This window comes from Sebastes fasciatus, chromosome 7, assembly GCF_043250625.1.
Source record: "Sebastes fasciatus isolate fSebFas1 chromosome 7, fSebFas1.pri, whole genome shotgun sequence".
NCBI lineage: Eukaryota > Metazoa > Chordata > Actinopteri > Perciformes > Sebastidae > Sebastes > Sebastes fasciatus.
The window spans coordinates 27,619,246-27,632,817 of NC_133801.1; the positions used below are offsets into that span (position 1 = coordinate 27,619,246).

Consider the following 13,572-nt stretch of genomic DNA (forward strand, 5'->3'; position numbering starts at 1 on the left):
GCCTCGCTCCAGAGACACCTTCAGGTTACCGCTGCCCCTGTAAATATTCATCACTGCATCAAATCTGTTTGCTTTCTGGGAAAATGTCACTTATGATCTCAAGCTTGCGTTTGCCTGAAACCTCCATGACAGCAGTGGCATATTTCCTGCACAACAGTGAGAGAGAGGGAACAGTTGTGACACTGCGCTGTAAGCTTAGCCAAGTGGAAAATACTTCTGCTGTCATTCTCCGTCTCACTATGTATTTTTGTTTTTCTTCTTTTCCATCATTCCAATGTCACAGCAGCGGTGTGAGAGATGGTTCCAATGGTTGGCTTCACCCCCTCTGGGACAACCTTTAGCTAACCACTGGTGCTCCTGTTTGTCCCTCTTTATTCTGTCATGATATCACAGGGTTCTATACAAGGAAGGTTTGTGTAGGCAGCTGCAGCACCTGGTCTCTACTACATGTGGGTTTCAGTGATTCTTTATAAATCATACCAGTGGTTGTCAAACATTGTATTTGGAGACACAAAAAAAATGTTGGTATTGTAAGTGTCTGCAAACCATGGATACGTTGAATGTCGACTGAGGAGTGGTGAGCCTTTACAAGCAGGATGAAAAGCAGGCAGGATTGAGGTGTATAATGTGGTTGAAAAATGAGCAGATGAGTCAGACAGAGATTTCTGATTTACAAGGTTTACAAACAGGTCTCTATGAGTACAAATTAAAAACTAACTGTGAAATACTTGACACAGAAATTCCCCATCTGAAAAAGTCATACGGAAAGATTGGCTTATTTTTATTATGAGTTAAAATAAAAACCCAGCAATGAGCTTTGTATTTGTTTTTACCTGTTTCCAATACAAATAATTTCATAGAATTTTTTCAAGTTCCTGAAACAAGTGAAACTGCACAAAGAAATGACAAAAAAGAATCCCACATGGTAAATGGACTTGCATTTATATAGCGCTTTTCTAAATGTCAGCATTCGCCCATTCACACACATTCATACACTGATGGCAGAAGCTGCCATGCAAGGTGCCAACCCACCCATCAGGATCTAATCGAAATACTAATTCACACCGATCAGGAGCAATTTGGGGTTAAGTATCTTGCTCAAGGACACTCCGACATGTGACCGGAGGAGCCGGGGATCAAATCGCCGACCTTCTGATTGGTGGAAGGCCTCTGAGCCACGGTCACCCACAATCCTCACTCATGGGGAACAGGCAGCTGGACAACAAGCAGGTTTACTGATGTAAAGTACAAATGCAAAAAAAACACAAAGTAAAGCGTTACTATGTGATTTTTTTTTTTTTAAGGAAAAAGTAATGCAAACGTTTCACATTTAACTGCTAAATCAGAATAGTAGAAGTCCTGTCTGTAGTCCCACTCCACTTCCTGTCTTAGACAGGTTGTGTAAGGATAATGTCTTTAAAACAAATTACTCAAGAGAGTCTTGGGTAAGACTTTTTGGCCATGGTGTTTGCTGTTCGGCACAAGTTACATAGTCTTTTAATAAACTTTGACCAAACTGCCAAAGTTTTAAGTAACAAAAGACATAAAGCTTTCCGGCTCTACTGACACTGAAAGTGAGAGCTTTGTCATATTTCCTTGACCTCAGTTTTTGACATGTGCTCGCTTGATATGAATCATCTGTTTTTCTTTTTGGCCTTGTCAAAAAATATGTACATCTAGTACTTCAAGTTGTATTGTTTATTTGTTGATTGATTGATTGATTTTGACACCTTGGGGCAGTGAAACAAGCACAGTAAGTAAACACAATATAACATGTCATTCCTTTACAAAGATGATGTGTGCGTTTGCAAAACCTTGTCTATTTTTACATCCAGCAGACACTGAGCAACACTAACATTCATTTAGAGTCATGTTTGTGTCCACCTGATGAATGTATTCACTCTCCTTTTAGCTCTGGTTTGGTCTCCACCAACTCCTGAGAAAAAACATCTGTCTCTTTAGCTGCTAAATGCTCTACTGTGTTCACCATAATTGTGTTTGTGTTCCTTTTGCTGCTGAGCAGCTAGTGTACAGTGGTGTTATCAGAGCTTTGTCACTGAAAAACAGCTGTGTTCTGCTGGAAACCCGGTAGATGAGCGCAGTTTGCACGGTTGGAATACAAAAACAATGAGCTCGAAGCTGAAAACTCCATAGAGCTGAGGGAAACTACAGTGTTGGTGATAATTCTCTGTGGGTCCATCACTACAAGCAAACCCTTTCACATTGCACATAGTGATATGATGAATTGTTAATATAATAGTAGTTCTTCCAGCTGAATTATTCTTGCTATAACCTGTGCTCACGCAGCACTGAGCACTCAGATCCATTTGCGATCTGTGCCACGTTTTTTTCTCCCCTCTGCAATGCCTCTATGATGTACAGTGTGAACTCTGGACCGGTACCATAATACAATAAGCAGACTGGATGCCATTACCAATTATGCACCTCAGAGAATTGTGTGCAGAGAGAAAGTTGGCTTTTTTCAAGGCTTTATTGGATTTTACAAGCTAGATAATGTTCCAGATAGGTGTTTCAGTTGGTCCTGCTTGATGATTATTGGTGGTTGAATATTTGCATTTGCATGTTTAATGTACTTCTAATTCTTGCAATTTGCATAATGGCCCCTTGCTATCCATCTGAAGTCACTTAGAGGCAAGGGAGCAAATGGCTTGCTGATCTCTGCCGTTTCGCTGCATAATTTTCCCATTCCCACTGATGGCCGTGGTTGGCATCCATTGTAATAGGCCGTCTGATTAGTGATTAAAATGTTTACCGGTACATGGGGAAATAGATCCAGGCAATAGGCCACCTCTGGAGCCTAAGCACGCAGCTGGCTTCACATAGACAAATGGCTCGACGGCTGATGTCTTTTTAACCATGTACTTAGTTGGCAAAATGGTGAATGCTGGGAAGGCAGCAAGAGGGAGGTGTACTGATGCATGAAATCATACAAGCCAATAAGATTATAGCTTTTTTTTATTACCATTTGTCACAGATGGATAAATTTACAATTGCACAACAATGTTAGACTTCAGTTGTCGATGTTGGTTCTCTGGTCAAAATCAAGGCAGTATTAGTTTATTCCTGGTTCATTATATAAGGTTCTTTGTTGCGCCAAAGGGTCCTGACAAAGCGGCAATATGTGATGAGTTGGGATGAGGATGGGTTGATAATTCAGGAAGTGTACATGAACACAAGAAAGCAGGTTACTCCAAGAAATCATACAAAGCATTTCCATGAACTGAGGGAAGGCTCTATAGAAATACAGGACAGCTTTTTCTCATGAAAATGTTGAAACAATTATGTGAAATTTACAAAGAGGTTTGGAAACTGACTTATTTAGAAGTTATTTTAGTCAGTCAGAATCAGTTTCAGTTTTAGTTTGACTCCAAATGTAATTATTTTGAATAAAAGTTTGCATTGGTGCAGTTCTCCCACATTACGCCGCTCCTCCGGACCCTGCACTGGCTCCAGGTGGCTGCTTGAATCCGATTCAAGACACTGGTACTTGCCTATACTGTACTGCGAATGGCTCAGGCCAATCCTATATCCAGGACATGGTCAAACCCTACAACCCAGCCCATCCACTACACTTGCTACAGCTGATCGGCTTGCTACTTTCTCATTACAAGGGGGCCCAGCTACCGTTCAAAAAAGTCATGACTGTTTGCTGTCCTGGCTCTACAATGGTGGAACGAGCTCCTCAATGACCTCAGGACAGCACAAACTATGCACATCTTCAGACTGAACCGTCATCTATTCAGACTTGGCCCATAAAATAAAATAAAATAAAATAAAATTGAAGCAGTTCAGCATATTTGATGCAGTTGATGTACTTGCATGATTCTTGCACTTTTTGTGCTTTACCGACATTTTTGATTGCACTTATTGTACGTCAATTTGGATAAAAGCATCAGCTAAATAAATGTAATGTAATATGATCTCTCCTTTCATCCTGCTGCCATCATAGCGATAATGAAGTCTTTGTCATGCACATGCATACATGTTAAGTTGATTAGAAACCTGGTAATGTGTTTATATATGTGGCGAAGAAATCAGCCTTCTGTCGGAGAAATCTAGCTGAGGAAATCAGGTTTCTATACCAATTACAGACACCAGGTTTCTCCTATACATGATGCTTGAAGAAATAGTTCAACATTTTGGGAAAATGCACATTCTTGCCCAGAGCCTGTATGGTAAATATGAAGTAAATGTGAAGTTAGAGCCACCAGGCAGTTAGCTTAACTGAGCATAAATAACACTGGAGAAGTACGGAGAAATAGCTAGCCTGGCTCTGTCCCACAAATCTGTCAACCAGCAACTCTAAATGTCACTACTATAGCCTATACATGTTGTACCTGTGTTACAAAAAAACAAGACAAAAAACAAACAAAAGTGGAAAAATGACATGCAATGTTGTGTTGTGTTAGTTTTACCACATAACTCCCTGTAAAATCACAACATGTCACTTTTGCATTTCTGTTTGTGTACTGATTAAACAAACTAGGTGTTTTACAGTAATTAGCAAAACTTTACATATAATTTCCAGGTTCACACTTGTATTCTGGGTTTCTACTAGAACATGTTAAGATGCTTTAATGTTCAAAAAAACATTGTATTTCTCACACTGTCTGTCTGAATATACTGTACCTGTATTCATCCTCTGTCTGAAACTAAAATCTGGTGCACCTTTGCAAAGGTAGTTCTCAAGTCGTGGGCGATATATTCTAATGAGCCTGCATGTGACATAGGAATCTAAATGGCTTGTTGAATCACAAAAAACTGACTGGGTTGTCTTATTTAACGGTTTATGGGCTGGTAAGAACTCCAGATACCCAAAAGGATGTGCACAAGCGCTGAAAAAGGGAGTTTTTCATGATACGTCTCCTTAAAAAGTTCTGGTAGGCAGATTTTTTTAAAACTTTGGACAGAGTCAGGCTACTGTAGTCGTTTCCCCGTGCGTCCAGTCTTTATGCTAAGCTAAGCTATAATCACCTCCTGGTTTTAGCTTCATATTCAACATACAGACACGAGAGTGGTTTCTTCTCATCTCACTCTCGGCAAGAAAGCAAATGAACCTGGTTCCCAGATTACTGCATTGAGCCAACTTTAACCTGGTTTCGTAACTGCATGTAAACACACAGACTTTCCAATTCAAATAAGCTTTATTGGCATGAATGTTCAGGTTACATTATTGCCAAAGCTAAAGTACATATTAATGAATAATTACATTTCACAAGAATTAATCACAAAATGTAATGATGCATGAGTGCTGATTACACCATGTGGAATTAACACACATAGACTACATCAAATAAAGCAGTAGACAAAACATACGTACAGTCATTGTGTAATTGCGTTGAACAATGTAGGGCTAAATTACCATGGCAATCTCAAATCATTCTACAATTACAATTATATAAGACTTCTCGGTGGTCTGTTGATGTGCTGTGTATCCAGTCCCAGCTCTATAAAGCTGATTTGGTCCTTGCCTGGAAGCGTCCGATTCGGAAAGGTGAAAGGTCATAGGAGGGCACTTCTCCCAGGCTGAGTTCACACAGCAGCTTGCCAATGATTGGTCCAAACTTGAAGCCGTGACCTGGAGAAGAGAAGTCATCGCGGTGAGCAAAAGTACGTACGTAGATCATCAAACTATGTCAGATGAATCAACATCCTCCTGTGATCAAATGCATGGCCTGCACCTTGTGGTTAGCCTATAAATAGCCTGCGTCTCTGGGTCTCTGTCTGAGTCAGGCGAAGGGTTCGAGCCCCACATGAGTGAATACATAAAAGAAGAGTACAGCTGCCGCGATGCCTGTCACCGAGCATCTATTCACTTTAGTGAACCGGGACCAAATGCTAAATTAAGGGAGGTTTGTCCTTTCTCTGCGGAATGGCTTCATGTGCTCAAGCCCAGAAGATGAGAGAGTGTGCATTTTCAAAATGCAGCAGTCTGATTGTCCTTGCTGCTAAGGTCTGAGAGGCAAACTGTGAATGTCAACAGGGCTTGAGGAATGCAGCATATTGCCATCTGACAAAGGTCTCGGAGCTCCCGTGGATTCGGCTTGGCTTTGAAGTTATAAAAGCTCGGCTCTGACAGTTTGGCCACGTGAATTTTCATCTCACCAGAGAAGGAGAATGGAAAACCTCAATAGATGGCCAAGCCCACAGGGCGACTTTGTAGCTATGGCAACCCCCCCAGTACTTGCTTTAAAACACTTGTGTCAGGCTTTGATGACAAATGCACGTAGTGAAGGAGGGGGAGGAAGGCAACACATTTTTTTCTGTATTATGGAAGAAGCCCAGTGAACCTCTCCAATACGGCTCTTTACTGCTATTGGAGAATGAGCACTAACAATAAAGAACAATTTACACTGGCTAATAAACAGAATAAGCAGAGCTTGAAGTTGTTCTCTGTAACCTATACATTAAGATCGGAGTATAATGGAACATTGAAGTCATGTGACAATTATCATAATTGCCAGTTTCCGACTTAAATGGCATTCATCCAAGTCATAACTATGACTGGAAAACTTGGAGCTTGATAATATGGAAGTACCTTTTAAAAGAAAAAGCTAACAAAAATGGATGCCTAAACCCACGTCAAGTAATTTCAAGTCGCATCTGTCAGAGTAAAAACAAAAGTGACATGAAACAGTCCTGATAAAACTGTGTGAGAATGGAACAAAATAAAGGAGATCAATCAGCAGCCGCGGCAGAGAAGAAGCTGGTGAATAACAGTTTTTTTGTTTACATTTTCAATTGTATTTATCATTGTTGTAGGTCTATGGTATGACGGAGTATTAGGGCCACATTGAGGAAAAAAAAAAATCTCAGATTTCGAGAATAAAGTCATAATATTACGAGAATAAAGTCATAATATTATGAAGTAGTAATTTTACATTATGTTCTTTTTTTCTCATAAAGTTATTACCTTATTCTCATAATATTACGACTTTTTTTTCTCGTAACCGTATGACTTTTTTCTCATAATATTATGACTTTATTCTGGAAATCTCAGATGTTTTTTCCCTCAATGTGGCCCTAATACCACGTAGTACATTTGCACTTTGGCAATCACTTCATTAGACTTATATACTATATACTGAGACTATAAACTGTGTTACCTTTATCACAATGCTCAAATGTTTTGCAGCTCCAGACAGATTATTTTTTATTTTTTGCCTAAAAGGGCTCTTTTGATAGTAAAGGTTGCTGACCCCTGCTATAGGTAATACTCTCCTCCAATCACATGCTCACGTTAGATCACTGAGATTTGCGTAAACGTAGCCGACCCATCAGGTCGTGCCTACCGAATATGTGCGTCACCACAGTATATCAGGCGGCATCCAGCGCTGCCTGGCATCCTTTTCTCTTCAGAACAATAATCGCCAGAACATTTGATGTGAAGGCGGGGCTGTGTAAACAATTTTTAAGCTTCACTACTCGTAAGGCTGTAAAAATAGCAAAATCTTTAGTATTTAATTCATTTGATCAACATATTTGTATTGTAGCTCTTCAGACTTTTGGTTCCTTTATCCCAGCAAGCTCCTCTGAAAGCAAAGACTTGTGAGCAGGATATTAATTACAGATATAATTAGGTTAAGGACATGCATGAGGAGATGGGAAAGTGCCAGGAGACAATGGAAGTAAGTGTAGGAGAGGAGAGGTGGAGTCGAGTCGGCCCTCTGGGTGCCTCCGCCATATTAATTAGAGAAGAACATGAGTGTAGACCCAAAGCACAGGCGCTTTCACCTTTCACAATGGACAAGAACATCTCATTAAAAGTTAAGGATCTAATGTCCCTAGAATACATGGAAGGTTTGGTGTGTCCAGCTAGACTTTGTGGATATTCTGCAGCTCTGAAGACCGTGTGAACACATGAGGCTATCTTCTTCGTGTGTGCATGCATCGGCATTGTGTTTGAAACTTCTTTTACACTGTCTTTTTAATTTTCTTTTTAATTGCTAACATATTTGAAAAATTCAGCTTTAAATCAGTCCTTGGATTCAATTAATTCAATGATTTGCATTTGTGGCATTGTCTTGATTTAACTACACTGAAAGCTGCAAGTAACTGTTGATGGTGGAGGGTATTTGAAAATTAAGAAATTGAAAAAAAATGAAACATTATTTATTTTTAAACTAGGAGAAATTAGCCCTAAAAGACACTGGATAACACTCTGTCCTCTGATTGGCTGAGCCATGGCTGGGGAGCTAAATTACAAATGTGAAATCCTCTTATATTTCTATGTTCCATAAAAGGTTCAGTGTGCTGTAAGCAAATACTGTTCCAGGAACAGCCTGACATTGCCATCTAACCCAGAGTTAGATGAGATGAGGACGGTATCAGCTTCATCTCTGTGCAGTTAATACAGAGGTCACGGACATTTTTGGTATAGCTTACCAAGAATAAAGGAGCAAGACACTGCTAGCCTCACTCTGTAAAACATGAAATAATATGTCTCCCAGTGACTTCACAGCTTTTTAATGTACATGTTTATCAGTTTATGACTCAGCGAGGTTCATATCTAGTCCTGAGTTCAAACCTGACAACCCCACATGAGGAGACAGGAGCTTTGAGATGATGCATTCAGTCACTGCATCCGGTAGTTGTTGGTCAACAGACAGTTTTGGTAGTAATTGCTTCTGAAACCTGGACTTTGCAGACATGTTGAATAAAAAAAAGAAAGGGTGCAAAGTGTAAATGGGACAGTTTTTGAATTGTTGGAAGGTGCATTTTGCATTTTGCAGTTTCCTGTCTCTGGTCTTTGTGCAAAGCTGAGCTAATCATGTCTTGGGAATAGCTCTCTACTGAACACATGATGGAAGTAATATCTCAGTAGATGCTGATTTGGCTGCTCACCAACACGGTGATCACAACACGATCACGACACACAGCTCATGGAGGTTTACTTTAAAACCCTTAGAGCCTGATTGCCACAATATGCGTCAAAAAATACTCCTTCTCTGAGTCATAACTCAAATTTGAAAGCAGACTTTTAATTCAGTGTGACTTACACTGAATCAGAAGATATCCGAGGATGATATCATCCACTAACCAATCCATTGCAAATTAACGTCCACGAATACGCCTAGAAATCATTCAAAAAAGACGCTACTCATAACTCCAGAACTTGCCAGATAATCATGTTTTAAAATTTTCTTCAGTGTCAATGTAATCCAGTGATAGTTCGTCTGTACATCCATGGCTACACTGCAAACAGGAGCTGATCATAGATCAATCAGCATACTTTTAATGGAGACAGTTTGACTAAATTATCCAACGGTTGTAGTTTTAAACACGTGATTAATGTCGTAAATTGAAAGAAAATAAACAAAAATGCAACAAAACTACTTGGTTAGGTTTAGTAAAACATCATCATTTGGTTTCAAATAACTACTTTTGTTACGTCACTTAGCTTAGGTATGTAAATTAAAATAGGTGTACGTTGATTTTTTGTTTCACACGGGACACAAACAGCGTGGGTGAAAATCCTGTGTTGACTCTTCCGTCCACCTCGGCCTCATCCCGAGGTGGAGATACGTCAAAAACAAATGTAAACTGGGTGAAAATATCTTTCCCTTGAAACATAACTGACAAAGCAGTTTTGTTGTATGAGAATGTCAGTTTTAGTGAGACAAACCAGGCTGCCCAAATAGAAGTAATACAAGGAATAATAGGAGTGACAAAATCCATTCAAGTTTTTTCAAGATTTTTTTGACATCACAGAGGCTCAGAATTTCCCATCAACCAAACAATATAACAAAGTTAAACAAATCTTGTCTGCGGTCTGAAACAGAAAGGGGCAAGAAAGGGGTTTGTGTTATACTTGCTTTCAATTACTGAATTGATTTGGTGTTTATTTCAAAGTTATGTCATGGCTTTACTTGACACATTTTCTGATTGGTCTGCTGATTTTTGTGCTGTCATATGGCCGGCTGTGTTGCACTTTGGTGCAGAACAATGGTAAGCCAGTTTTGTCAGGGACAAGGCAGTGTTATGTTCACATGTACCTATTTGGTATTTTTTTGGATCCAAGTAAATCCACCTATGGGAGTGGTGGAGAACAACAATAGAGTCATGTCATACTCATTTTGCTGCTGCTCTGATCAAACCACAATTGGCTATCCCCTCATCTTGACTGCATATGTATCAGACGTGTTTTTCACTCGCACGCCTCAGCTCCGTCTCAGCTCTGTCTTACAGGTGTAACCACAACTTGAGCCACTTATTTCGGCTTCAAGTCTATTTTTTTGTGTATGCACAATAAAAAGGCACGGAATAACTGCATTTGGTCACAGAGCAGCGGCTGAGCGGCGGTGATGCACACTGCTGTGTGTAGTTCTGTTAGCTGTTATAGCCAAACACACCGTCCAAAACAATAAAAGTGTTTCCCCCCCACTGTGTTTCACTTGCGGCCCCTACTTGGCTGGGGGCTGGGTAAGAGTAGTGAGTGACGAGTCAGCAGTCAATCAATAGTGGTATTCTGAGAAAGTCACAGCAACCACGAGAGGTCTGTGGCATGCAGCCATAAATCAGCACCCAGAATATTATGCAGTTTGGTACAGCAGTATGCGAGATTAGCTGTGGACAGACACAGAGATGCACACACACTCACTCATACACACGCACACACACACGACCGATCTCATTATAATTATTTCCAATCGTGTCTACTTGGTGAGTATGACATGATTCAGTTGTACAGATTCAATGAATGTTGTCCTGAATTCAAAGACAAAGAAATTAGCATGTTTCAAATAAAGGTTCTGGTTCTCTCTTTAATTGATACTCTCATTTCTTTTGTTTCCTCTTCTTGTCCAATACATCCATTTGAGATTGTGACCTTGTCCCTCTGACCACAGTGGTCATAAACATTGATGTCTGGGCTCCCACTGAGCACATAGGCCACTTGGCTCTGTGCTCTTCTTGGGTGAGGAGGGAACAAGTGATGCTGATTCATTTGGCTGCTGCTGTTTTTATGCTGGCACTCATCGGCCCACATCTGGTGTACAATGTGCCAGATGTACTACTTTCTGTTTTCTCTTTGACTTGTTGAGCTGTTGAGCATTTTCATTTCGACGCTGTCTATTTCTAGTTGACTCCATTGGTTCAAAAACCTCTGTTTTTTTTTTTTTAAGACATGGCATTTTGCCTTTAATAAATGATTCTTAAGATGAGTGTGACACTCATTAGCCTACATGTGTCAATAGTCCTTGAGCAGATCTGAACACAGAAAACCCCGTGTTGCTATGATACTTAGATGAGCCCACCACTTGTATCAAGACTGAAATATCTCTACAACTATTGGATGGATTGCTTTGACATTTGACATTCCCGGTTACCAGAGGATGAACTGCAATGACAAAAGGATTTGTCCAATACTTTGGTTTGCAACCAAATGCCTAGAAAAATAATGTAATTTCCATCAGCCTCGGCTGTATGCTACTTTTGTGTTTTGTGCTAATTAGCAAATGTTAGCATGCTAATGCACTAAATTATAATGTTGTACGTGGTAAACATGACCTTTTATACATCAGCATGTTACCACTGGCATAGTGAGCATGTTAGCATTTAGCGCAAAGCACTACTATGCCTAAGTGCAGCCTCACAGAGCTCTGAGCGTGGCTTGTAGACTCTTATACAACCGTACAGCTCTGATGCAGCGTCTTCATAATTGTTCTAAATAAATTCTCACAGCTGGAAGGCTGCTGGGCTCAGCTGTTACTAGGCTACAGCTTCCACTAACAGCTAGAGAAGTAAGGAAGCTTAATTCCAAAGCTGACAAAAATAAATTTATGTAATCAGATTACAAAAAAATAAGTAACTATAATCAGCCTAGATTACATCTGAACAAAATGTGCAATCAGATTACAGTTACATAGGCAAGGATTACTTGTTTACATGATAACATTTTGGAGTACATCTCTGAAATATACGTTTATTGCCAGCATGTTTTTGTAAGGTCAATTTGATTTGACCAATTCTATATGCTAAATATGTTCTACTGTGTATCAAAGTTAAGTTATTCCTCTCAGGTTGCCAGTTTTGTTGATGGTTACTTAAAGGGACTGTATGTACATTTTTACACACTTTTTATTGCCAAATATTTGCAAAAAGTCCTGCTAAACTCGCTGCCCGGCGACCTATCCTAACCTTAACTATTCAAGGTCAATGCCCAACCTTAACTATGCAAGGTCAATGCCTAACCTTAAATATTCAAGGTCAATGCCTAACCTTAAATATTCAAGGTCAATGCCTAACCTTAAATATTCAAGGTCAATGCCTAACCTTAACTATTCAAGGTCAATGCCCAACCTTAAATATTCAAGGTCAATGCCTAACCTTAAATATTCAAGGTCAATGCCTAACCTTAACTATTCAAGGTCAATGCCTAACCTTAAATATTCAAGGTCAATGCCTAACCTTAACTATTCAAGGTCAATGCCCAACCTTAACTATTCAAGGTCAATGCCTAACCTTAAATATTCAAGGTCAATGTCTAACTTTAACTATTCAAGGTCAATGCCTAACCTTAACTATTCAAGGTCAATGCCTAACCTTCATCACGTTCAGTCTTGCATGTGTCGGTTGGGCCACAGGTGTCACTGTTAACAAGTAATTTCTGATTCTTACAGAGAGTCCCTTTAACTAATATTTGTTTTTGTATTTTAATGATAATTTATGGATAATGGAATTTGTATTCCTTTTATTTACATTGAAAATGGAAGATGAACATGTTGAGTAAGTGCTCCTTTTGCCTTACAAAAGCAAAGTCCTCCATTTTGCCTTTGATTAAAAAAAACAAACAATAGCAACAAAAACCTCAAACGGCATCCCACATTGTTGTAGAACATACGCACAATACACCTGTAGTATGTGCCAATACTGTTTTTGTAAAAGGTCATTTGACCTGACCAAATGCTGACGATGCAAAATACATTTTAGTGGTCATGGTTTGAGAAGTTTAATGAGAAATATTTGTGGAACTCAAATTTTGTGTCTGTGTCCGATTTTTACAAGGTGCAATATTTTCAATGTTTGATTTTGAAGTAATCCAAAAAGTATTCAGATTAGATTGCATTTTTTTTTTTTGTAAACCAATTACTTTACTGATTACAAAAATTGCCATGCAATTTGTATTCAGTAACTGACTACATTACAAAGTAATCTGACCCAAGCCTGCAACACACGGGCTAGATGATCCCTTCTTTCAATTGATTGTAGATGTTTTGTGTCGTATTGCGTCGTACCTGAGAATCCTGCTCCAACCACAATGTTGCTGTAGGCGGGGTGGCAGTCCAGCACAAAATGACGGTCAGGCGTCATCTGCAAAAACAACAAAACATGAACAACCACCAAAATAAAAATGAGAGGGTCCAGAGTACAGGAGAAACTGAGTCGCTCTGACCAAGTGTTACATTTTGCACCTTGCTTGCAAACCTGTTGGTTTGAAAAGTATGAACTGTAATGCTCTTGTCTGATAAACGCGATGCAGCTTGTGCACATTAAGTCAAGAGTGCTGCAGCATTATTTCTCCAGCCTCTTCATTCTACTTTAATAAGACAT

At 39.5% G+C, this 13,572-nt stretch overlaps 1 protein-coding gene across 1 annotated transcript in view; it reads right to left on the bottom strand.

Moving 5' to 3' along the window:
- Window positions 1-5,146: 5,146 nt before the first annotated feature.
- The window catches only part of pipox (pipecolic acid oxidase), a 28,655-nt gene continuing 20,229 nt past the window's right edge, over window positions 5,147-13,572 (bottom strand). The window contains exons 7-8 of the mRNA XM_074640063.1: window positions 13,257-13,332; window positions 5,147-5,599 (exon numbers count right to left, since the gene is read on the bottom strand). Coding sequence (XP_074496164.1) covers window positions 5,469-5,599; window positions 13,257-13,332 — 207 coding nt within the window. The 3' untranslated portion in view covers window positions 5,147-5,468. The remainder of the gene's footprint in view (window positions 5,600-13,256; window positions 13,333-13,572) is intronic.